The 25,929-nt window shown below is 50.8% G+C and overlaps 1 protein-coding gene across 2 annotated transcripts in view; it reads left to right on the top strand.

The window, feature by feature from the left end:
- The first annotated feature begins 1,875 nt into the window (after window positions 1-1,875).
- The window catches only part of CBFA2T3 (CBFA2/RUNX1 partner transcriptional co-repressor 3), a 112,158-nt gene continuing 88,104 nt past the window's right edge, over window positions 1,876-25,929 (top strand). Inside the window, exon 1 of one of the 2 annotated variants that reach the window (XM_030582008.1) lies at window positions 1,876-2,356. In XM_030582008.1, the coding sequence (XP_030437868.1) occupies window positions 2,266-2,356 (91 nt within the window). In that variant the 5' untranslated portion in view covers window positions 1,876-2,265. The remainder of the gene's footprint in view (window positions 2,357-25,929) is intronic. The other variant, XM_030582013.1, reaches the window with a different exon arrangement.

Raw genomic sequence — 25,929 nt, 5'->3', positions numbered from 1 at the left:
ACACTTCACACCTTGTACCTGGGGCACGAGTGGCCTGGCACGCTGCCGCCTGGCCAGGGGGATGGAAGGCAGTGCTGGGGAACACGGAGATCCCATGTCTGGGACTCTCGCCCCCAGAGAGGAGCAGGCCCCTGTACTCTCTTACCCAGCTGCTTTGTTTAGTGGTTTTTCAACCATCTGACCCTTTTCTCTGGCTCTTGGCTCCCCTCCCAGGGGTTTCCCCTCCCAGCTGCTAGCCCCACCCTGCCTGCTAGCAGCTCTCACCCCTTTAGAGCTCACAGCTAGAATGAAGCTTGTTCTGGGCTCTCAGGGAGGCATCCTTGGGGGACCCATCCCCCAGCACAGACGCAGATGGCAGAATGCTTCTGCTGAGCTAGCTACCACCCCTAGGAAGGGTCTACACTGCGCTGGGACAGCGGCAGTGCTATGGCACTGGAGCTGCACCCCTGCAGTGTAAACAGGCCTTGCAGTGACCCCGGCTTCCCCCCCATGCTCACGTTTGGTAACACTCAGGTCCCACGGTGGGAACGTCACTTCCCCTTCTGACAGGGCGGGGGGGGAGAGGGAGAAGAACTCCCCGGCCCCCTGGGGATATTGACTGAAGGCATTAATGCATTAACAGGGAGTAGGGCGTCTCCCCCCACATCATCCCTGGCTGCACCATTGGGAAGCGTGCCAGGATGCAGATGGGAGCTAGCCCATTGTAAGGCCCAGGTCTTTGCAGGGCTCCCTCCCACAATCTATCACAGGGAAGTCCCTGTGATTTCCGCAGAGGCCACACTCCGTGCACCCCCGCTCAGGCCCCAGGTCCCCGGCTCCAGCCACCCAAAGCTGCTCGGAGGAGGGAGGGCTCTGCTTTTCCGACCGCATTGCCGTTGTCTTTCCCAGCCTCTAGCTTCAGCCGCTTTGGAGATGCTGATGAAAGCAAAAGGCAGGACTGGGCCAGGACGCCCAGGGCAGCAGTTTGAAAGTGGAAGCACCACATGCACCATCTGCGGGAGCACACGCTCCACAGGTGGCAGGCAGAGACATACCATCTGCTGAGCCATCTTCAGGGAGCGAGCAGTCACGGCTATATTTTTAGGACAGATTTCCTCCCTCCCACCTGCAGATGCACATACAGCCTTTCAGTTCTCTCTCTAACAAGTCCTTTCCTTTCCCCAGGCCTGCACCCTGCGCGTCAGCAGCATCGGGGCACATGGAAGCCCAGGGTGGGGGGGAAGGCAGGAACCAAGAGATGTTAGAGACAGAAGAAGCCAGGACCACTTAAGAAAGTCAGTGGCTCCAGCTTGCAAAGACTTATGGGGGATTTTCCCCCAGTTCTCCAGCTGAGATGTAGCAGAGACCTGGGGCTGGGTGAGGGCTGCGGTCCAGAGGGTGCATGACTGAGGTGTGTTAGCAGAGGTGTGACAGCGGGCCCAGGGCATGGCACCAGGCCAGGGATGGTCTTGGCAGTTTCTCAGGCCTTTCTGAAGTCCCCCCTAAGAGACAAGTTCCAGACGAGAACAGCTGCAGACACCCAGCCTGCTGTATGTAGAACTGACAGGCCCAGCTCCCGCCTGCACTCCCTGTCCGCCCTCCCCGCCCCTGCGGGAAAATGAGAACTTGCCACCTCAGCCTGGCCACTGCTGCGGCTGCTACTGCACTGGCCCCGCTCAGAGTGGGGAAGTGAAGCCAGTGCGAAGGGGAAGTTGTTGGAAAGTCAGACCGGAATGGGTGATAGGGAAGACAGAGCTGGGCTTGGTCACAGATGGTTCCTGTTGGGGGAAGAACAAGGGTACAGCTGCCCAGTCCTCCTCCCCTGCTGCATTATCACCAGCAGGCAGCTGTCTGCCTTCCCCTCTCACCATGGGACACAACTCCCCCTCCACATCAACCCTGGCAGTCACATGAGCACCCAGCACCTCTTGCAAGGCACACTCCAGAGCAGGCTGGACAGCAGTAAGTCAGAGACACTCAGGGGTAGGGTGGCCCAGGGACAGAACCAGCAGCCGCTCGCCTGCATTGTCTGTTATGCAATGGCCTCTCCTCCTGTGTGGATTTAGAATGGCTCCTCTCCCCTGCAAAGTGGCTGAGAGCATGTGAGAGACTCACCCGCCACAGGCCTGCACGGCCTCTTGACGCAGCTAGCCTCCAGCCGAGAGCTCAGGTAGAGCTGGGGAAGGATCCTCTCCAGCAGTGCTGGCAGCAGAGGGCCTGGCACTGCATTTCTGGAGCCCACCACCACATAGTTCAGCTGGCACTGCAAGCAACCGACTGGCTGTAATGGCTGGAGGCTCTTCCAAGCTGGAAAACCGAGCTTCTGCCTCCGCTTGCCATGGCGCCTGGGGAAGGGGCTCCAGGGGAACCAGCCAAGGTAAGAACACAAGGTCTCTGGATGGGAGGTGGAACAAACCAATCCCGGACGGATCAGGTGGTAGCAATTACAGCTGCCAAGCTGTCCACTTTGTTTACATGGGCACTGAGGGCTGAGATGTTGACTCATCCCATCTAGCAAACAGGATTTCAGTGCAGTGGAGCAGCCCATGACTAGCCAGACAGGTGTTCAGCACAGGGAAAGCCCTGGGCACAAACAAGCCCTCGCACTTCCTGGGTGGCAAACACTGAGACAGATTCGGTGCAAGGGCCCCGCAGCAGCTGGGAGATGCACTTGTTTTCCAAAGGTGGGCGCTTAATGGCAGCTTGACTGAGTGGCTAGGCAAAGCCAATGGCACCTCGGGCAAACCAACCAGATAGACCAGGGGGAGCAGAGCCCAGGGGAGCTGCCCAGCTGGCTCATACAGCAGCAGGATTGTCACCTGTCCCAGAGTATTAGGAGAAGGCAGCCAGGTTTGGAGCAGAGAGATGTTTGACTATTTCTGGTCTCCAATCTGTGAGCAACACAGGACAATGGAGGGATTTTGCTACAGAGCTGGAGGAAGGTGCATCCTGACTTGGCAGTGTCTGCTTTGCAATTAACATTTCCATGATGACTAATCAGGCTCGTTCATGTTTTATTTACTCGGCGCTTTTCTTTAATTATCAGGTCACTTGCTCATGTGTCATTCTGAATTGTGTTTTATTTTCCACTCCAATTCCCCGGCAGCAATTCTGGGGCAAATTCTGAGCTCACTCACCCCAGAGAGTCTCTCACTGGCTACAGCAAAGTTACCCTGGCATAGCCAAGATCAAGATCTGGCCCCGCCGGCACCAGTCCCCGAGGTATGGGGTATTGGTGCTCCTAACAAGCTGTCAATTACTGCTCCAGGTCAGGGAGACAGCTCAGAGGGGCTGCAGGAGCCAGAGTTAAAGCTGTTCCCTTGTGGATCCGTCTAGTCTCTGTAATGCTTTTTCCCCAGACACCCTCATTCCTCGAGCTGCTACAGAGGGTAGCCCAGCATGGGGACAGCACAGCATGGTCATGCCGGGATCTGAGGTGTCCCTTGTAACCTGAGTGGCAAGCAAATGGGGTCAGTGGGGCAAAGGGAGCCACGTGCTTGGGCACTGGAGGGAGATGCTCCTACCACTCCCAGCCAGCAGGAGGGTCTCTGTCCTGCAGAGCTTTCGAGGGTGCTGGGGGGAGGCCAGAGAAAGGCCCTGTCATCCCCCCAAGCAAAGGGAAGAAGGATGCAGGGCTTCACGAGGTCCAGCCCACTAACCCAGTGCACAGGGAAGTACAGGAGCTGCTGGGCTCATCCCAGGTGACTCCAGGGGGTTAGAATCACAGAACTGTCGGGATGGAAGGACTGCGAGAAGTCATCCAGTCCTGCACCGTGCACTGAGGCAGGGCCAAGTAAACCCAGAGTGTCCCTGGCAGGGGTTTGTCCCACCTGTTCTTAAAACCCGCCAAGGACAGGGGTTCCACAGCCTTCCTCGGTCACCTGCTCCAGTGCTTCTCGCCCCTGGGAGTTAGGAAGCTTTTCCTAATATCTCACTTCAATCTCCCATGCTGCAGATTGGGCCAATCACGTCTCCTACCTTCCGTGGACATGGAGAACAATTGATCCCCATTCTCTTTAGAACAGCCCTTCACCGATTCGAAGACTTATCAGGTCCCCGCTCAGTCTTTTTTCAGAACTAAAACATACCCAGTTTGTTTGTTTGTTTTAAAACCTTTCCTCCTTGCTCAGGGTTGCTAAACCTTTTCTCATTTCTCTTCTGGACTTTCTCCAATTTTTCCCACATCTTTCCTTAAGAGTGGCACCCAGAACTGGACACAGGACTCCAGTACCGAGTAGAGCAGAACCATTACCTCCCATGTCTGACATACAACACGCTGTTAATACAGCCCAGAATGATAGTAGCCTTTTTTGCAACAGCATCATGTTTTTGACTCAGTCAATGTGTGATCCATTCTCACCCCCAGATCCTTTTCAGCAGCATGCCCGCCTTGCCAGTTATTCCCCAGTTTGTGGTTGTGTATTTGAATTGGGGGCCTGCGTCTCTGCCCCAGCCCCTGGCAGTATGATTTTAAAGGTGAATTCACACCAGGCTGCCTAGAAGCCAGGGAATCCCCGACACACACCGTTAGAGAGCATTCCAGAGACGCAGATCCAAGCCTCCACCCCAGTGCTGCCCAAAGGCCTGCTTCCACTGTCAGGTGGTGCTCAGCACCGCTCAGGATTAGGCCCCGAGGCAAGTGGGGATACACTCCATGGTGCTTCCCACATCCATAGTACCACACAGCCCTGTAGAGAACCACACCAGGTATCACGGGCAGAGCGGTTCCATTCCAGTGAAACACCAGCATGTCAGAGAACCCAAGCTGCGGCGACGCCAAGCGGCAAGACCTCAGCAGGTCACATGGTTCATACCTATGAGCTGCTGCTGCTGGAAATATCTTGACCCTTTCTCTGTGGATGCCATCCCAGAAACAGGACTGTGCGCCTTCTGGCCTGCCCTCCCTCTAGCATGGGCAGGAGCTGGGCACGCCCATGGAGGGCAGCAAAAACATTTCACTGCGTAAAACCTTTTCCATCCTTTAATCATAGAATATCCAGCTTGGAAAGGACCTCAGGAGGTATCTAGTCCAACCCCCTGCTCAGAGCAAGACCAACCCCCAGACAGATTTTTGCCCTAGTTCCCTAAATGGCCCCCTCAGGGACTGAACTCACAACCCTGGGTTTAGCAAGCCAATGCTCAAACCTCTGAGCCATCCTAGCTAGAAAACATTTCCTAGCTCATCCTCACAGCCCTCTAGAAGGGAGGGAGGCACCATTAGCCCCAGGTTTCAGAGAGGCACGGTAACTTAGCCAGGGCTACAGAGACCGTCTGTGTCAAAGGCAGGATGAGAATGCAGGAGACCCCTGGCTCCCAGTCCTGTGCTGTCACCACACCACTCCTAAGAGCAGAGTTTGCAGGAGTTATGCGGTGCATAGTAAGTATCTTTCCGAATCATTTCGGAGTGGGAGCCATATTTGTCTGTATCAGCAAACAGAACAAGGAGTACTTGTGCCACCTTAGCAACTAACAAATGTATTTGGGCTTAAGCTTTCGTGGCTGCATCCGATGAAGGGGGTTTTAGCCCATGAAAGCTTATACCAAAATAAATTTGTTAGTGTCTAAGGTGCCACAAGTACTCCTGTTCTTTTTCAGAATCATGAGCATCTGTGGATTTTATTTACTGACCTAAAGACACTGGGTTTCTGCTTTCCTTTCAATATTCTTCTCTGAGACCCAAAAAGTTGATCAACCAAAAACTTAAAAACCCAACTGGGATCGCATACAAACTGGACTTACCCTTTCCCCAGCAGCAGATGGATTTTCCCAGCCACAGTCATAGGCACCAGCAACCCATGTACAGCCGCACATTCAGGGCAGCCCTACAAAAGGGGGAACAAAAGGGGAAGTTAACCAGACCTGTTGACGCTGTTTCGAGGATTTGGGCATCGGCTGCCTTAGAGGCAGGTTGGCTGGTTCCGCTTTAAAGTGTGGACTCTCCAGCTTTTGCCCTGGCATGCCCAGCTGCTGCCCAGCTCTCAGAGCTGCACACAACAGGGTCTGTTTCTCAGGCAGACAATAATCCAGCAGCTGAGCTGATTTACAAGGTAAATAGGAGCAGCCTGAGACCCCTGGCTCCACCAGACTTCTCTTGTTAAGGTCCCCCAGCAGTGCAAGCCCACCACAGCACGGGCAAGGGCAAGAAACTGTAGCTTGACTGTCCAGGGACACGTCACCACTGGGTCATCTAGATGTGCTCTGAGCTGGGTGAAGCACCACAGGGCTCAGAGGGCTGGCGGCTGGTCTGCACTTCCCACCCCACCCCTTCCCTCATTCTTGCCAGAAGGGTAAGGAAGGGAAATTGCAGTGAAGAAATCATGCTGCAGACAAGGCATGAAGGTCCAGCAGCAGCTCCTGAAACCAGCTGCATATATAGAGGTTCACCTGGCTATCGGGGGAGCAATGCTGCCCGTGAGAGCAGATTGTGCAGCGTGGGCATGTCTGACCTGAGTCAGCCTCAGCATCGGGGTTTCTTTAACAGGGAGCACAGGAGGGGGGGGGGAGATGAGACCTCCCCACCCCCAGCAGGCTATACACTGACTTCCAGCTAGGAGAGGCACACAGCAGGTCTTACGGGCCTGCCAGAAAGCCTCCATCATACCCAGGACCACTCCGGGGGGATATCAATGCTGAGAGCAAAACTTTACCACTACACTTGGTCACCCATCATCCCCCCCCCCCAGGGTAAGGAGGGAGAAAGCTGCACCTTTGACCTCAGTCCTATCAGCAGAGCAGGGAGTGAATGGTATGGCAGCTGTGGGCACTTGGGGCAGCTATACCAGGCACACAGAACACCCACAGGTGCCCTCCCAGCTGACGCTCTTGCTAGTTTAAAGCCCTCCGCCAGTACCCCATAAACACTCCAGCTCCCTGGGAACTACCTGTTTTATGGAGTTCCCAGAGTTTCCTCCCAGAGCCTGACTGAGCCAGCAGGCCCCAATTCCATCTCCTTACTCCACCCAGTGCAGCTGTGGGAGACAGGGGCCAGGAGTTAACTCTTTGCCTGCTGGAATTAACAGGTCCCACAGGTTAACCCTTTGCTTGCTGGGATTAACAGAGGGCAGGAGTTAACCCTTTACCTTCTGGGATTAACAGGGCCCAGGGGTTAACCCTTTGCTTGCTGAGATTAATAAAGCTCAGGAGTTAACCTTTTGCCTGCTGGGATTAACAGGGCCCACAGATTAACCCTTTGTTTGCTGGGATTAACAGGGCCCATGGGTTAACCCTTTGTTTGCTGGGATTGCCAGAGGCCAGGAGTTAATCCTTTGCCTACTGGGATGCAGTTAGGGCCACTGGTCCTGCTCAGAGAATCACTGGCTCTAGTTTCCCACCGTGAGTGCCATACCCATGATGGGTCATATCCTGCCACAGGACTCTGTTGTTTCCTTGCTCGTTGATTTCAGTGGGAGCTCTGCCTGTGGGCCAAAGGGAGACCATGGCCCGGTAGGGCAAGGCAGAGAACGAATGGATAATGCATCCTGATGGTGATGCTAGAGTACAGGGTGGGAGGGGAGTGTCTCATCCTGAGCCCTTTCTTGGGATGATCTCTTCCCGGACGGTAAACGCGGGGTGATGGCAGTGGGATCTCTCCAGAGAAAATGATTGTCATTTGCATCGTGGGGTTTTCCACCACGTGCGAGGCACTTTCTAATCACCTCCAGCCTTGGGACACTTACCATTGGCAAAGAAAGAACAGAGGAAGTGACTGTAACCTGTGAGCAGCATCTGTTCAGGTTCGTAGACCCTGCCCATCACCCTGGTATCTGAGTGGTCCGGGTGACAGCTGGCACACATTTTGGTAGTGCCATTTGTATGGGTTTGTTGCATAAAAGCTGCCCTCCTGCCTGGTGTTTGTCCTCATCTAGCTAATCTGTCGGTCTGTCCGCATGGAGGGTTTCCTGTAGGGCCCCAGCCTGGCATAACTGAAGCTGGCTCAGGTTCTTGCCAGCTCCACAGCAGAGGTGGGGTTCAAGAAGGATCTGAATGTGGGGGGGAGAGTTCCTGTCTCCTTGTAAAGAGGAAGGCGCTGCTGGCCCCGTGGTTAGGTGCTGGCCTGGGGCTCAGGAGACCTGGCTTGGATTCCCTGCCCCGCCGTACGTTGTGTGTGTGACTTTGGGCCTTCAATCATTGACAGAGGGCTGAGATATCAGGGTCTGGATCTGAGCGTTGCTCAGCTCTCTCATAACAACACATGCTCAGTCTCTCCCCATCGTTGCCCTCCCTACCAGCCGTGTCATAAACCCAGGCTCTTCATACACTAAGCTTTGGAGCTCGGTTAAGAAGACACGTTGCTGGGTGGCTGCTCATTTGCACGCGTTATTGACCGGAAGGGCGATCCAAGGGGAGCTCTGGCAGCTGCCAGGGGTTGAGGGACACACCATTCAGCTGCTGGCAGGAGCAATGTTTATTTTATTGGCAGGGTATCTCTGCAAACTTCCTGATTTACTCCCCGTGAGGAAGAGAGCGATAATGCTGGCTGGGCCATGGCCCACCCTTCACTCTGGCTTCATTTATCTCAGAGGAGCATTGGAGCAGGGAGGGGCCGGGGGAAGGGAAATGAAATCAAACAGAGAGGGCACGGTTTTCTGCTGTTGATAACAAGCCCTACTTAGCCTGGGAACTTGGAAACAGTGCAAGGTGATCACAGCCAGCCAGCAACATCCCCTGTTTCCCATGATGCATCTCTTCTCAATAATTAACAACAACAATAATACCTACTATCTAGCCTCCTAGGTACGCAGCCTGGGGTCTGCCAGAGAGACTAAGGACAAACTCCCTGCAGTCAGGAACTTACAGGGCTGTGTCCAGACCAGGGGTTTTTTGGCCACAGTTTCCCACCTTAGTCAACACAGCTCCATTGGTGATAGCAATGACTGGACTCTACTGTAGACAAGGCTTCTGTCACAATTCGAACCATCTTGTTCTCTAACACTGCAGATAACAGGTCTAAAATGCCAGTGGCCATCCAGCCACCTGTCTACACCAGTGCTTCCAGCATTGCTGCCACTGGGGGAGCTGCATCAGTCTTAGCAACAGTAGGGAACGTTGGCCAAAAATCCCTAGCATAAACACAGCATCACTTAGCCACTACGTGGACGTAAGGGATGAACGGGGCAGGCGAGGGGAGGAGGAAGGCTTGCACAGAAGAAGGTGATGAGGTTGCTTGTTTCAGAAGGGTAAATTTCACATATTGTGCACTGAATGAGGCAGGGTCCTGTTGACGGTATAGGCTGGGATCGTGTCATTAAAGTCCATTTCACAATGCGTATGCACAAGAGGCCTGCCTTCAGGTTGCATGGCCAGCATCAATTCTGGCATTTCCTATCTGCACACTGCATGACTTTGCAACCTTAACATTTTTCACATTGACGTTTTTGTGCAATTTCCTATGTTTGTTACAAACCAAGCTGAAACAACAGAAATCCCATCCTGTGGAACCAGACAGAACCCCCGCACCCTCAGATCATCAGCACCTTTAGATTCACACCACTCGAGCTAGCAGAGTAACCGGCAGCAGTGGTAGGCTGCTATTTGCCAGGTGCACCAGCCACTAGAGGGAACAAGACCCCCACTGTGCCAGTGGGTTTCACACATATTGGCTGACAGCTGAGGAATGGTGAGCCACAGGCACGCTGGGTTTCATTCCAGGTTCTGGAGGGGAGTGGGGTCTAGTAGTTAAAGACTCTTCTGCCCTTGTCCCCTCCCCCTGACCTACTCTTGCCCCAGCAGACTTTCTATGTGCCCACTGGCTCCTATCCAGCCCCCAGATCCTGTCCTCTATGTGCTTCTATTCCCCCTTCCCCTCCTCCGCTCTCTGTCGCTCACCCCCGCAGCTGCTACCTGTACCCTCCTCCCCCCAGCTCCTGCCCCCCTGTCTCTCCTCCATTCCTCACCTCAAAGACCTTACACCCTCACACCTGGGGCAGGCCACTAGGGAGCCTGCCTCCTGTGCCCATTCCCTAGGCTGTGAGCTGAGCTGGGTCTCAGGCCAATTTTTAGTGGACCAATGTCCCCATCAAAACCTGCCTCTGCACCATTGGTGTCAGCTGGGCCCTCTGTCTGGCAGGCTCCACAGAGTGGCCAAGGATGAGAAGACAGCTTGTGATTAAGGCCCTGGGCTTGCTCCCAGGTGATGCTCCCAGGGTCTGCTCCTGGTTCTGCCACGGACTCCCAGCATGCCTGCAGCCAACACGCTATAGCTCTCTGTCCGTCAGTTCTCCACCTGCAACCTGGGCCCGGTGCCAAAGGGGATCCCCGCGGCAGGGGGGCTGTTGGCGGCGGCACTTGGGCAGTGCTGAGTCCTGCGAGGCGCTAGGAGACCAGCTGTGCACTTGCCCTGACAGCGACACCATTCCACAGCGGGTGTCAGCTGGGCCCTGTCCAGTCCCCTCCCCAGCATGCTTCCCACTGCAGCGTCTCACTGGTCCAGGGGTCTGTGTCCTGCACAGCCAGCCACGCAGAGCTCCCTGTCCATTCCCAGGTTCAGTCCAAGGGCGGACATGGAAAAGTAAGGGGGGGACAGAGGCAGGGGGTGGGTAATTCCCATGCCCCTGCGGAGATTTGGGGGGAGGGGGAATGTCAGGCTGCAGGGCTGCACAGAGGTTTTGGGGGGCTGGGGGCAAAATCTGAAACTGAGGCTCCCCCACCCTTCCAAAAAATGATTGCGGGTGGGTCCTTACCCCAGGGGATGTGACACAGAGGAGGTCAGGCCCTGCCCCTGGGAAGTGGGAGACCGTGGGGGTGGGCTGCAGAGTGAGCCCCCACCCCAAGTGGCGCTGTGCCGCTGAGCACTGCTATGCCACTCGCTCAAATTCGGCTGCTCTCCCCACCCCCACCACTCATCCAGCTCTAGTCTCGGGACGCTGGGATGAAAGCAGCCAAAGTGGGGAGCCCACTAGCCCCACGGGACGGGAACCACTGCTTCTCAGTAAGTGCGGGATGGGTTTGCCCTCCAACACCCACCCTGGGGCAGAACCCGGCTCCCCCCTAGCCACACCCTCTGTTCCCCCCACTTTCAGTGGTGCTCTGCAGCCCTTGAATTGTTCCCTGGACCCATTGCCCCTCCCCCAGCCCAGGCAGGCAGCGTATCCAGGGTCTGGGGCAGGCAACGGGCACCATGCCCACTGAGGAAGTGCCACCCAGCGCCAAGGCCTTTGGGGTTTCCATGGGACAGGTTAGCTCTCGTTAGCGCTAGAGAGACTGGTAGGCCAGCGGGCGCAGTGGCAGTGGTAGGGCAGAATGGTGGCATGGAATGGGCACAGCTTGGCTGGCCCAATGTCACGCCGCTCATCACGGACAGCAGTCCTGGGTCCAGGCTCTGTGCCCATTAGCAGCGTGGTGGTGTTCCCCAGCGGGAGGGTCAGGGCCGTGCGCACGGCTGTGTGGGGAGTCAAAGGGCTGGCTTCGGCGTGAGGGGAGGTAGGTGGCGGTTCTGAGCAAAGGCATCCCTGGGTGCAGCAATCGACCTGCTACGTTGGCACCTTCCCGTTCCCTCTTTGGGCCAGAGGACAGCTCTCAGAGGCAGCCAGCAGCAGCAGCCTGCAAGGCAGCATATCCAGTTAGAGTGACCCGGAGGGACCTATTGCTATGGTTTCGTTAGTTTCACTGTGGGCTTTGATTTAGCTTCATTTTTCACCCGGTCCTTCCCCTGGCGACATGGGACTCCTCTTTTGGAACTGGTGTAAGTGGGAAGGGAGTGAGTGAGCTCTCTGCCCATGAAGCCGGCTCTCCCGCACTGGCGCGGCTGATAAAGCTGTCTGGAATTCTGGGTGTGTGACAGAGCTGCAGCAGGCTATGCCGGATTGGCTTCTGTTAATTCACATTGATTTTTTTGCAGAGACTGGAGGTGTTGGAAGTGCAATGCAAGCTAATTAAATTCCCATCATTAAAGAGCCTTCTGCAGCCAGTTCCACCCTGTCAAATCAGGAGCGCTGGCAAGCAGCCTGCTATGGGGTTGTTATTTGGCCAAGCAGAAGGGGAGAGTGTTAATCCCTCCACAGCCTAATTGCACAGATAGCACGCTCCTGGCAGGAAGAAACAGGGCAGGAACCCACGGTCACATGGTGCTCGCTGGCAGCCATCAGCAAAGGAAACTATTTGACTTTCTTGTGCCCAGATCAGTTAGACCAAGGCCCACCCTGAGGAGAAGCAGCCTGGCCTCACACAAAAGCTTGTGACTATAGATCACACTATCACACACTTCGTTGCACTATGGCCCAAGTAGACATTACCTCAAAGGGCCAATCCTCCAGTGCCCTGCACCAGGTGTAGTCATTACACTAGTGTGAAGTCCATGCCAATTGGGTGCACAGTGCTACTAAGGGCAAATGGTGGAGTTTCACATGCAGTTGGCACGAGGGTAGATGATGGCACTAAGTGGGGGGCAGCAGACACCCAGCCTTCCTGCTCTCTACCCTGTTTCCAGAGCCCATTTTTCCTAGCAATTCGCTCTTGCCACAAGCAAGAAAAGCTCAGGGCAGCTGGGAAATGATGCCATTGCACCTGGTCGCCTTTTAAAATCCCTTCAGGGTCTCTATATGTTTTGTCACCCAAATGGTGGTGCCAGGGGCAGCCGCCCTGATCCCCTCAGAGCAGCAGCTTTGCCCTGGCATTGTTCTCTGCACTGCCTTCCCCACACAGCTACAAGGAATTAGTGTGCAGAGCACACTTGGCATTGCACTGTTTCCAACACCTCCAGGAAAACCTGCCTCCTGCTGCTACTTAGTGGCTAGTTCTTTGAAAACATCTGCAGTCCAACAAGCTAACATAATCATAGAAGATTAGGGCTGGAAGAGACCTCAGGAGGTATCTAGTCCCACCCCTGCTTAAAGCAAGACCAACCCCAACTAAATCATCCCAGCCAGGGCTTTGTCAAGCCAGGACTTAAAAACCGCTAAGGATGGAGAATCCACCACCTCCCTAAGTAACCCATTCCAGTGCTTCCCTACCCTCCTAGTGAAATAGTGTTTCCTAATATCCAACCTAGACCTCCCCCACTGCAAATGTTAGGAAAGGGATAGATAATAAGACACAAAAGATCATAATGCCTCTATATAAATCCACGATATGCCCACACCCTGAATACGGTATGCAGTTCTGCTTTCCCCATCTCAGAAAAGATATTAGAAATGGAAAAGGTACAGAGAAGGCCAAAAAAAATGATTTAGTATGAGCTTCTGTATGAGCAAAAACTAAAAAGACTGAGGCTGTTCAGCTTGGAAAAGAGATGACTAAGGGGGGATATCATAGAGGTCTATAAAATCATGACTGGTGTGGAGAAAGTAAATCAGGAACTGTTATTTACTCCTTCTTATAATACAAGAATCAGGGGTCACCCAATGAAATTAATAGGCAGCAGATTTAAAACAAAAGGAAGTACTTCTTCACACAACGCACAGTCAACCTGTGCAACTCATTGTCTGGGGAGGCTGTGAAAGCCAAAAGTAGAACTGATTCAAAAAAGAGTGAGATACGTTCACGGAAGACAGGTCCATCAATGGCTATTAACCAAGATGGTCAGAGAGGCAACCCCATGCTCTGGGTGTCCCTAAACCTCTGACTGCCAGAAGCTGGGACTGGATGACAGTTGATAATTGATAATTATCACTTGATAATTGCCGTTCTGTTCATTCCCGCTGAAGCATCTGGCCCCAGCTGCTGTTGGAAGACTCGACACTGGGCTAGATGGACCATTGGTTTGACCCAGTCTGGCCATTCTTATGTTCATATGTTACATACATCTGTGATGTGGGAGACCTCAAAATGTGATTTTGCTGAAGGGCATCGCATGGAAGGAGAAGATTCTGCCCTTGCATCAGAAGAGACGACCAAGAGGGGCTGATGAAGTCTGGGTAAAATGTGATGTGTGTGAGAGAGAGATCCAGACGGGTCTGGCTGGACAGCAGGGTATTGCTAATTCACTCGGGACCCTTGCTACAAAGGAGCAGATGTAGGATCCTCAAGGTACAAAAGGAGCCCTTAAAGATGATAAAGTCATTACGGAGAAACTAAATGGATTCTTTGCTTCAGTCTTCACAGCTGAGGATGTTAGAGAGATTCCCAAACCTAAGCCATCCTTTGTAGGTGACAAGTCTGAGGAATTGTCACAGATTGAAGTGTCACTAGAGGAGGTTTTGGAATTAATTGATAAACTCAACATTAACAAGTCACTGGGACCGGATGGCATTCACCCAAGAGTTCTGAAAGAACTCAAATGTGAAATTGTGGAACTATTAACTATGGTTTGTAACCTGTCCTTTAAATCGGCTTCGGTACCCAATGACTGGAAGTTAGCTAATGTAACGCCAATATTTAAAAAAGGCTCTAGAGGTGATCCCTGCAATTACAGACTGGTAAGTCTAACATCGGTACCGGGCAAATTAGTTGAAACAATAGTAAAGAATTAAATTGTCAGACACATAGAAGAACATAAATTGTTGGGCAAAAGTCAACATGGTTTCTGTAAAGGGAAATCATGTCTTACTAACCTATTACAGTTCCTTGAAGGGGTCAACAAACATGTGGACAAGGGGGATCCAGTGGACATAGTGTACTTAGATTTCCAGAAAGCCTTTGACAAGGTCCCTCACCAAAGGCTCTTACGTAAATTAAGCTGTCATGGGATAAGAGGGAAGATCCTTTCATGGATTGAGAACTGGTTAAAAGACAGGGAACAAAGGGTAGGAATAAATGGTGAATTTTCAGAATGGAGAGAGGTAACTAGTGGTGTTCCCCAAGGGTCAGTCCTGGGACCAATCCTATTCAACTTATTCATAAATGATCTGGAGAAAGGGGTAAACAGTGAGGTGGCAAAGTTTGCAGGTGATACTAAACTGCTCAAGATAGTTAAGACCAAAGCAGACTGTGAAGAACTTCAAAAAGATCTCACAAAACTAAGTGATTGGGCAACAAAATGGCAAATGAAATTTAATGTGGATAAATGTAAAGTAATTCACATTGGAAAAAATAACCCCAACCATACGTACAATATGATGGGGGCTAGTTTAGCTACAACTAATCAGGAAAGAGATCTTGGAGTCATCGTGGACAGTTCTCTGAAGACGTCCACGCAGTGGCAGTCAAAAAAGCAAACAGGATGTTAGTAATCATTCAAAAAGGGATAGAGAATAAGATGGATAATATCTTATTGCCCTTATATAAATCCATGGAACACCCACATCCTGAATACTGCGTACCAATGTGGTCTACTCATCTCAAAAAAGATATACTGCCATTAGAAAAGGTTCAGAGAAGAGCAACTAAAATGATTAGGGGTTTGGAATGGGTCCCATATGAGGAGAGATTAAAGAGGCTAGGACTTTTCAGCTTAGAAAAGAGGAGACTAAGAGGGGATAGGATAGAGGTCTATAAAATCATGAGTGATGTGGAGAAAGTAGATAAGGAAAAGTTATTTACTTATTCCCATAATACAAGAACTAGGGGTCACCAAATGAAATTAATCGGCAGCAGGTTTAAAACAAATAAAAGGAAGTTCTTCTTCACACAGCGCAGTCAACTTGTGGAACTCCTTGCCAGGGGAGGTTGTGAAGGCTAGGACTATAACAGCGTTTAAAAGAGAACTGGATAAATTCATGGAGGTTAAGTCCATAAATGGCTATTAGCCAGGCTGGGTAAGGAATGGTGTCCCTGGCCTCTGTTTGTCAGAAGGTGGAGATGGATGGCAGGAGAGAGATCACTTGACCATTACCTGTTAGATCACTCCCTCTGGGGCACCTGGCATTGGCCACTGTTTGTAGACAGGATACTGGGCTGGATGGACCTTTGGTCTGACCCAGTACAGCTGTTCTTATGTTCTTATGTTCTCACATTCTTCCACTCTCACCTAACTTCTAGAGTGACCTGACAGCAAGTGTGAAAAATCGGGACAGGGGGTGGGGGGTAATAGGATCCTATATAAGAAAAAGACCCCAAAATAGGGACTGTCCCTATAAAATCGGAACACCTGGCACCCTACTAACTTCCTTGAGAATAGGTGCCAGGGAGTGGCAAGAGATGCAGGCCCAGCCCCCCCCAGAGATGATACAAAGACCTTCTCTATGGGACATAGTGACAAGAGTGGAAAGGAGCTCCATTCCAGGGCCAGAAAGGACTGATGGATTTCAGTAGGGCTGCACAGAGCGGACACTGGACCTGGGAGAATGAGCACTGAAAGCTCTTAGGGAGTGGCTCTTGGAACAGAGATGGGGCAGCACGTGGAAGGAGAGAGCTGGATATGTTGCCCCAGTTTTGAGGAAAGAGAGGGAGAGACCCCTGAGAGAAGAGAGCAGTGTGTAGGCAAGTTACTGGGGGCTGTGTTTGCAGTTCCACTGATCGGCTCGGATATGAGTAAAAATACAGTCAGAAGCATTGGTGAAATGTGCCAAAGGTTTGTTTCGCAATCCCACCTAACTCCAAACCTGGAGAATTTCAGCTCTTCCAGAGGATATTTCAGAAAGTTGTGACTCGGTGAAATGAGTTGGGTTGGAATGGAAACTCTTCTACAGCCGTGGCGCTAGCAGCAACGACCATTCACAGCCAACTCTCACTATTTTATTGTCAGTTTCATGGTAATTGTTTGTTTTTCTAAAAGCTCCAGCTCCGGTAGTCATGGGATCACATGAGAATCTCGGCTTTAAAAAGGTTTCTACCTTCCTGGTGGCAGAGAAATGCTGGAAAACATGACTCCCTAAAGGCCCAGAAACCAGGAAACTAATAAAAAGAGCTTTATTTTTTTTCATCTCTGGATGTTTAAGATAATCTCATCATTCTGGGGGACATGAACCCTGATTTTGGACTTCTCGGGGTTGGTGACACTCTTCCCACAACTGCTAGGATCATTTTTCTTTTTATGCCACATAACAGGATCATATTGACTGGCTTGGGAAAACTTTTTATTTTTAAATTCTTATTAAAAGCGTTGCGAATGCCACAAAGCCCTCCAAACTCCCTTCCCGCACCACGTGGGCCAATGTGCTGCCTCAAAAAAGCAAGTGCTAAGAAAGCCTGGTCTTTCGACAGTTACAAACACGAATCCTCGCTCACTCGGTGGCTTTGTGACTCAAGAGAAATGTATAAAGATCTGCCAGGCCTAACCCCAAACAAATAGGAAAAAGGGGGAAAGCAAACAAAAGCAGCCCCTTTTTTTCTTAAGAAAGAAACTGGCAAGAGGCACTTCCTGTTTAGCAGATGTCACCTAGACGGATGCAGCTGCAGCGAGTGATAACTCGCGGGTGCGGGTGAGCTGTCTTCTCCAGCCCGCCGGCTCCCAACAAGTCGCTTATCTGCTCCGTGCATTCCACCCTGAATTACAGAGCTGGGAAATGAGCGAGGGGGAGCTTCTGTTTCAAACGAAATTAAAAAGGAACAGCGCACGTGGTCTGCGACTCAGCTTCTGGGATTAGCTGCGAGCTGGATTTAGACGCCGAGATTAAGACAAACACATCCCTGCACACAAAGCATCAGATGGGAAATATGACATCTCCTGATCACACCGAGAAACTTCTCAGACCTGATGGGGGCAAGGGGCAGGGCAGAAATACAGTTTGTTGGCTGCTCCTAAGAGGGGAGCTACTCTTTGCCCCATCATGGGGGATACTGTGTCCCTTGCTACCTGGAAGGATGTGCCCAGCTCTGGAGAGTACTTTGAGACCCACAGGCAGCGAGTGCTAGCAAAGGGCATGGTGCTGTTGTTATAACTCCCCGGCAGCTTTCCTCCCACAGAATGCAGGCTGGGGGTTACGAGTGAGCTTCACCTTAGCTGGAGGTTGCACTCTCACCTGCGCCCTCAGGAGGCGCTTCACTTCCTGGGCATCTGTTGCCATGACGCTGCCTCCTCCAGCCAGCTGTCAGAACAGGCGAAGTACGTTGTTTTGATGGTGGCCACAGCATTGCCATTCCCAAGCCTTAAAAAATCCTGAGTCCAGCCCCCCAATCACGGGACTTCACACCAGTTCTGCACTGTGGGTTCTTTTCACTTGCCTTCTGCTTTCTCGTGCTCTGTGATGCGCTCCTGTCACGCTTTCCAGCTTTTTCCCTAACCACGAGGGCTATCAACGACTTGTTTTTGCAATGGAAGTCGAGATTCTCATGGAATTCCATGGATCCAGGAGCTGGGGCTTTCGGAAACACCTCGAGTACCATTGTGAAACCTGCCAACACCGATTAGACATGAGCCTGGATCTGGCGTTCGGCTCCTCAGAGCCAATGGTGACTGTCAATTATGCAATGGGGTAGGAGATGGAAACCTTGCAAGCTGTCTCTGCAGCCATGCAATGCTTGCTGTTGCTCAGACTGTCCCCAGTCTGGCAGGTCTCCTTATGGTACAGGGACAAAATCTCACCCTCCAAGGGCCTTGAGGGGAGGAAATATGGCATGGCCCCCACAAAGAAGCCAAAGCTACTGGTTGATGCGGGTGAAAGAAACCTGAACTTGACTGCAGCATCCTAGCCGGTGGGGAGGGATCTTACAGGAGACAAGAAGGACCAACCCTCTGAGAGCCAAAACCTCAGCTTTTCCTGACTTGGGTGGGAATTGTGCCTGAGGAAGGACTGAGAGAGAGATATGGATGCTGGGTAAACTGAGGCATAGAGTGAGGAAATGACTTTCCCAAGGTTACGCAGGAAGTCTGTAGCAGAGCTGGAAATTGAACCTATAGCCCCAGAGTCTCAGTCCAGTACCTTAACTACTAGACCATTCTTCCTCTCAATGTGTCACCCTGTGATAGAAGAACCTGTCTTGTAAGATGCTAAGGGTACGTCTACACTACAGGATAAATTCGAATTAGCTTAAACCAATTTTATAAAACAGATATTATAAAGTCAATTGTGCGCGTCCACACTAGGCACATTAATTTGGTGGTGTGCGTCCGTGGTCCAAGGCTAGCATCCATTTCTGGAGCGGTGCACTGTGGGTAGCTACTGTAAAAGAATGAGGCCAATAACGTCGATTTGCGTCCACACTAACCCTAAATCGATATAGTAATATCGATTTTAGCGTTACTCCTCTCGTTTTGTAGGAGTACAGAAATTGATTTAAAGAGCCCTTTAAATCGATATAAAGAGCAGTGTAGTGTGGACGGGTGCAGCGTTAAATCGATTTAACGCTGTTAAGATCGGTTTAACAGCGTAGTGTGGACCAGGCCTCAGTCTGAAGGCTTGTGGAAACAGAGCAGGTATATAGCAGCCTCTGAGTTGAAGAAGTGGGTGGTGAAACACCGATAGAACCAGCCATTCATGAAACCTTATCCTCCCGCCTTTGGCTGGGACAGACCCAGCCCATGCCGGCTATTCTGAGCAGAGGCCCTGAGCTGAACTGGCCTCTTGGTTCTCTGGCCGTGGTCTGCGGTTCTCACCAAGCAGGGGCATAACTCAACATCTTTGTGCAGGGGAAGGTGGGATAGGTGAATGCCACAGGCTTTCTGAAAAGCCTCATGCTTATGGAAGGAAATGTTGCCTGAATAACAATCAGCTCTTAAATGTGTACTCAGAAGTAGGTGAGCTTAGCAAACAGCACAGGGATGTCGGGGGAGCAGGGGAAACGGGCAGACAGGAAAGTAAAAGCAAATAAAAGAAGAAGAATTACTTCAGTAGAATGTTTTTACAGAGATAACAGGTAGGATAAAAATGCTGTAAGGTCAGATTTGCAAAGCCAGCCTCAATCTGTGCGTGTGCTGTTTTGTGTGGGTGCGCACGCACGCACGCACACGCACATGCACACGCACATGCACACAACTGGCATTATGTCACCTGCACAAACAATAGAATTTCCAAGAGCAAAATCTGTTTGCACTCCGGAGTGATTTTGCACATGTAACAAAAATAGTGCACATGCACAAATAGTGCCTCTGGGGTGCAAATGTGGCCCCTAAAGTCTACGGTGCTTGTTTTTGTTTGGAGATGTGTCTAGGCACTTAATCATCCTCAAGAGAAACTCATGTCATGCTGCAGCTTGCCCGACTTGCTAAATTCCCCCAACACCTTAGGGCCCCAAATGGGCTGCGTCTTGGCCCCATACACGGCACCAGGCCCGCCAGTCTCAACTGGGAGAAGTCTATTGACCTCCTGGGCATGCTGCAAAGCCGTTGGCCTGAGAGGCCATTGGAGAAGGATCTGCCAGATAGATTTGTATTGAGTGGGATGGGTTTAAGTGATACAGGCTGCTGCGTGGCTGGCGATGGAACGTGGTGTGCTGGGAAGAGGGAGGAAAGAGAAGAGCCGTTGCTTTGACTGATTTTTACTTTGTATCTGCTGTGTCCCCGTGTGTTGGAGTGTACGGTCAGGGTGCCCAAAGCTCACTGGCTGACAGGCTTTAAGGCCAGAAGGGACTGTGGTGATCGTCTACTCTGACCTCCTGCACCTCGCAGGCCACAGAACCTCCCCCGCCCACCCCTGCAATAGACTCCTACCTCTGGATGGAGCCCGTGGGGGCGGAGTTTGTACATGACTCAGAAGGAAAGAAAGAACTACGCATTTCCCACCCTCTGCGCAGTAGCCTCTCGGCCCTTGCAGGTGGTGACGTCAGAGTAAGGTGCTCACCTACCACAATGATGAGCCTAGGATAGGTGCTTAGATAGACAGATCTGTTCTTTAATCGGGGGCCTCCTTAGCAGATAACCTCCACCCACAGCAGAGAATGGGCCTGTTAGTGCAGAGTGGAAGGAGCTGGTAGGTTAGGTTTGGAGCACAGTGAGGAGAGGGCGGCCTTAAAGCAGGCTGGAGTTTGAATGTTGCAGCACCTGCGGTGTGGAAGAGTCCCTTGCTGAATTTACGCCTGAGATGTGTATCCCTGACCTGGACGATACCCTTGTGTGACGAAGTGGGACTGTTCTTAATGTTTCCCCTGAATACTGTGGAGGGGCCTCAGTTATGGCCGACCCTCTGTTGCCCGGCCCTTCCCCCCTGCAAGGGGATGCTAAAGGTGTGGGAGAACAAAGAGGTCAGGTGACCTCCTGGCCCGGGAAAGGAACTGAGCAGAGGAGGAGGGGCTGGAGGGGGTTTCAGTTTGGGGCTGGCTGGGAACGAGGAGTGAGGGCAGACATGGGGGTCTGCCTTGCTGGGCCTCAGAATGGACCCGGATGAGGGGTCTCATTCGCTGTACCTACAAGCCCTGTTTTAGACCTTGTTCCTGTCATCAAATAAACCTCTGTTTTATTGGCTGGCTGAGAGTTACATCTGACTGCAAAGTGGGGATGCAGGACCCTCTGGCTTCCCCAGGACCCTGCTGGGGCAGGCTCGCTGTGGGAAGAGCACAGAGGGGCAGAGGATGCTGAATGCTCCAAGGTCAGACCCAAGAGGTGAAGCTGTATGAGCTTCTTGCCCTAAAGACAATCTGCTCCAAGGATGAGGAGGCTCCCCAAAGTCCTGATTGGTTTTGTGAGGAGCTGTTCCAGAGCATTGCCAGGGACTCCGTGACACCTTGTGCACAGTGGCACTTTTGAAGAGCATGTAAGGAGAGCATTGCAACCGTTGCAGAAGCTTGGAATGAAGCTTCTAAATGTGAGCTTGTTAAGAGAGGGGTCCGTTCCTTGGGAAAGGTGGTAGCTGCTGAAGGGGATAAGGTGAATCCAGCTGACACCTCAGCTGTTTATGTTCTTGCAGAGAAACATCTAAACTCCATAGGGGGAGCCTGGCAAGCTGCCAGGCTTCTTCACCTGCTGTCGCCATATAGTCAAGACTTTGTAAATAGTAAAGCCGTGATATGACTTGTTGGCTGTTCCATTAGAATCTGACACACAACACGGTCAAGAGTGGAGTCCGAAAAATCAAAAAGCCAAAGAGCAAGACAAGGGATCTGGAGAAATACCCTCCAAAGAGCCAGTTCCCTGGACTGGGCAACATCAAAGAGTTTTAGACCAGCTGATTTAACTGCCTGGTACAGCCAACAATAACAGCCTATTCCAATGTTGTCTTACCCTTTATCCTTCATGGAGATGCTTCCAGTAAGGAATTAGGTCTTATATTAACATCAGGGGTAAACTGAGAGTATAAAACTGCACCTAATTCCTTATGGGTCAAGACCACAAACTGCAGGAGAGAAGAATTATCACCTTCATTCAGAAAAGCTGGAGTTTCTAGCTCTGAAATGGGCTTTAACTGACAAATACTGTGACAACCTCTACTAGGCATAATCCTTCATGCTTTACAGCGACAATAACCCGCTAATCTACATTTTCACCACTGCCAAGTTGAATGCCACAGTACACTGGTGGGTTGCAGAATTAGCTCATTTTAACTTCAAAGTTAGATATCGTCCAGGGAAATCTAATCTGGAGGCAGATGCTTTATCCAGAATGCCCCTTGATATGGAAAAACATAGGATGGAATGCACAGAAAAGACAAGGACAGGAGTTGTTAATGCTGTTGTAGATGTACAAAGAGTTGACAAGATATCTTAGTTAGCAGCTATTACTACCAACCCTTTGGCAGTAGAAGACTTATCCAAGGGTATTAAATCCACCATCAAGCGTATTTGATGAGAAGACATTTTGGCAGCTCAGAAAGAAGATCCAGCTATTAGTAAAATTCTGTATTATAAGTCCTTGGGAAACAAACCAAACAACGAAGAGAACGTGGGAGAACGGGGTAAGATCAGCTGTCTCAGTGGGATGGTTGCATTTGGATGAAGATGGAATACTTCACTGGAAAACAATGTTGCTAAACCAACTGCTATTATCTGTAAAATACAAAAGAACTATGTGGAGAGATGGAACATTTAGGATCAGAACAAGGAATCAGTCACACAAGAGACTAGTTTTATTGACTACAGATGAAGAGGGACATTGAACATCATATCACTAGAGTTTGTACATGCGTTAAGCAAAAGAAATTCATCAGCCTGCCAGAGATTCACCAGCCTGCCAGGCTCCGCCAACTCAGCTAGCTACAGCAGAACCATCTGAGTTTGTATCAATAGGCTTCTTGCATCTAGAGAGAAGCAAAGAAGGCTATGGATGCATCTTAGGGGTAGTTGATCACTTCACTAGGCTTGTTCAAACCTACCTAGCACTGCCAACTCCGGCAAGACTGTGGTAGGCAAAATCTTCAGTGACTTGGTTTTAAAATTTGGTTTCCCCAAAAGGATCCATCAAGGGTCAGACTTTGAAGATAATTTATTCAGAAGGGTACAGCACAACTGTAAAATTGAAACATCTCGCACAACCCCATCGTTTTAGCATATGTGCAATGTGCCTCAGGTGGCATGTGACCAGGATTCATCACCAAATTTCGTCCGCTAGTTGGATCATTAGCTTCTCCGGCCCGGGCTGGGTACTGACAGGGAGTGTGATGAGAACACTGATCCATGCCCGCCGCACAGCCCCATATCACAGGGCAATGGGTAGTTAGCAGGGCCAGCTCTAGGTTTTTTGCTGCCCTAAGCAAAAAATTTGCCACCCCAAGCTCCAACAGCACAACTGCCCAAGCGGGAAAAAAAAAATGATGGCCGTAATGCTGCCCCTGGAATTGTGTGGCCCCAAGCACATGCTTGCTTTGCGGGTGCCTAGAGCCGGTTCTGGTAGTTAGACAGGCTGAACTAAACTCTGCTGGCTATGTTGAGAACCTTGTTAAAAGAACGAAAGAACTGGAAGGGAAAACTCCCTTAATAAGGTAATCTATGCCAATAATTGTACATGAAATGAAGCTACAGAGTTCTCACCATTCTATTTATTAGGTAGAAGATCACCATATTTGCCTGTTGACATTGCATTTAGTTTACCTATGAACTTTGAATCTGCACCTGGAGGCCATAAAGATTAAGCTGAGAAATGGAAAGAGCAGATGAAAGAAGCTTATGAACTGGCATGAAAATGTTCTCAAAAATCCGCTGTTCATGGTAAAAATCAGTATGATCAGAAAGTGCACGGTGGTCAGCGCCCTCTTGCCAGAGCCAGAGTATGTGTCAGGAACTGTTCAGAGAGAGGGAAAGCAGGCAGATTAAGATCTTACTGGGAAGATAAAATTCAAGTAGTACTTGAAAGTCAAAGTGATAGTCCAACCTGTGAAGTAAAAGCAGAAGATGGAAAAGGATGTGTTAGAGTTCTTCACCCCAAGCTTTTACTTTCCAGTGATTTCTTACCTGGGGATAGAACCCCACCCTGGAAACTGCCACAGCAAAAAACACCAACAAGACAAACCAGCACAATAAGAGATCAGAATGAGGACAGGAATATGGACTCTGGTCATTCTGATCATAAGAGTGAAGATGAACCGCATTATGTGATGGTACCAGATACTGCCCTTGGCACAGAGACCCTGAGTTCAGAGGCAGAAACATTTCAGCCGTGTCTGGGAAATGAGGATGTTGTTGACCTGTAAACTTGGAAACTCTTGATCTGACAGCTGTGGCATTCATGCCAGCCACTGAAAGACGTGAACATTGACACAAAACCATGGAACCTGAAACCGAAGAGGACAGATCACCAGAACAATCCACTGACATGTGAGGTGTTCAATTAGAGAGAGAAGTTTATTTCACATTAAGCAGAAAGTTTGTGCCACATATCCAACTGCATAGTGAGCCCTGAACACCGTAAACACCCCAAGTTATCCAGAGTTTAGGAGATAACAGCTCTTCTAAGGACTGACTAGGACCTGAAAATCTTTGGGTGTTGAACGAGTTCCAAACGGACTATTCAGTTGGGAAGTGGAACTAAAATGTCTGCAGAAATGTTCTACTTAATGTGAAATAAACTGAAGAGAGATGCAGAAGCTTCCACCCTCAGTACTAGAAGGTGTGTCAAAGGAGAGACCTACTTGAGAACAACGGGTTCAGCCAGTGGAACTTGTGGATGGCTGCTAACCAGTCAGACGGATGGACTATGTGCTCCACTTTGTTCATAGAAACACCAGGATTGTCATTTACAAAGGGGTCACACTCGAGAGGGAATGTCGGGCTCAGATCTACCTGGGCCCCATCCCTTTAGGGATCAAAGGTCTTCTGGGGGTGTCAATTCAGTAGAAACAACCAAAGGAATGCAGCTTGCCCAAGCCTCTTTGCTACCCTGTCCTTTCAGAGTGCACACAGCTCTGCTGCTACAACCAGAGAGCTATCCCCTGGGCCCCTCAGCAGACAGGGCACAGGTGACTCTAACCTGAACTGCACCTGATGGTGATGCGCGTGTATCCTCCCCACCCCTGCCTGCAAATTCCCCTGTTGGGATCCTCCCTGGGGAGGAGATGCAGCCTTGCAGGAGGCTGAGCTGTAGGAGGATCCATTTAGCTGAGAATAGTCAGCTAAGAACAACTCCTTTGCCCTCTCTGCCTCGCTCTGTTTGCCATCACGTCCACAGGTGGAGTTTGGGAGGTGGGGGGAGGGCGTTGCCTCCCCCCAAACTGAAAGCCTTAGGCAGGGATCCTGAGTGTGCCATGCAATGAGTACAGCAGAGGAGACAGATGTGCTGCTCCTGGCTTGGGCCCCTGAGGCAGGGAGTCAGGATTTTGTTTATAACCAGAGTGATTAACAGGTGATTAAGGTAAGAAAGGGCTGTTAGGATGTTTCCTAAAGTTGAATAAATGATAGAAAGTAACTGTAGATTTTCTACAATTGTTTCAATTGTTGGATTCCAGAGGTGGTAACAAAATGACTAGTGTTTTTCTTTGGGAAGAGAACTGATTTTTTTAGACAAAGGAAATGCAGTAGATCTAATCTACCTGGACATCAGGAAGGCATTTGATTCAGTTCCACATGAGAAATTATTAGTTAAATTGGAGAAGATGGGGATTAATGTGAGAAGTGAAAGGTGGATAAGGAACTGGTTAAAGGGGAGACTACAACGGGTTGTACTGAAAGGGGAACTGTCAGGCTGGAGGGAGGTTACTAGTGGAGTTCCTCAGGGATCCGTCTTGGGACTAATCTTATTTAACATTTTTATTACTGACCTTAGCACAAAAAGTGGGAGTGTGCTAATAAAATGTGCAGATGACACAAAGCTGGGAGGTATTGCCCAGACCACGGAGG

This window comes from Gopherus evgoodei, chromosome 12, assembly GCF_007399415.2.
Source record: "Gopherus evgoodei ecotype Sinaloan lineage chromosome 12, rGopEvg1_v1.p, whole genome shotgun sequence".
Taxonomy (NCBI): domain Eukaryota; kingdom Metazoa; phylum Chordata; order Testudines; family Testudinidae; genus Gopherus; species Gopherus evgoodei.
The sequence above is the reverse complement of the archived record's forward strand: the minus strand, read 5'-3'. Positions and strand labels throughout refer to the sequence as shown.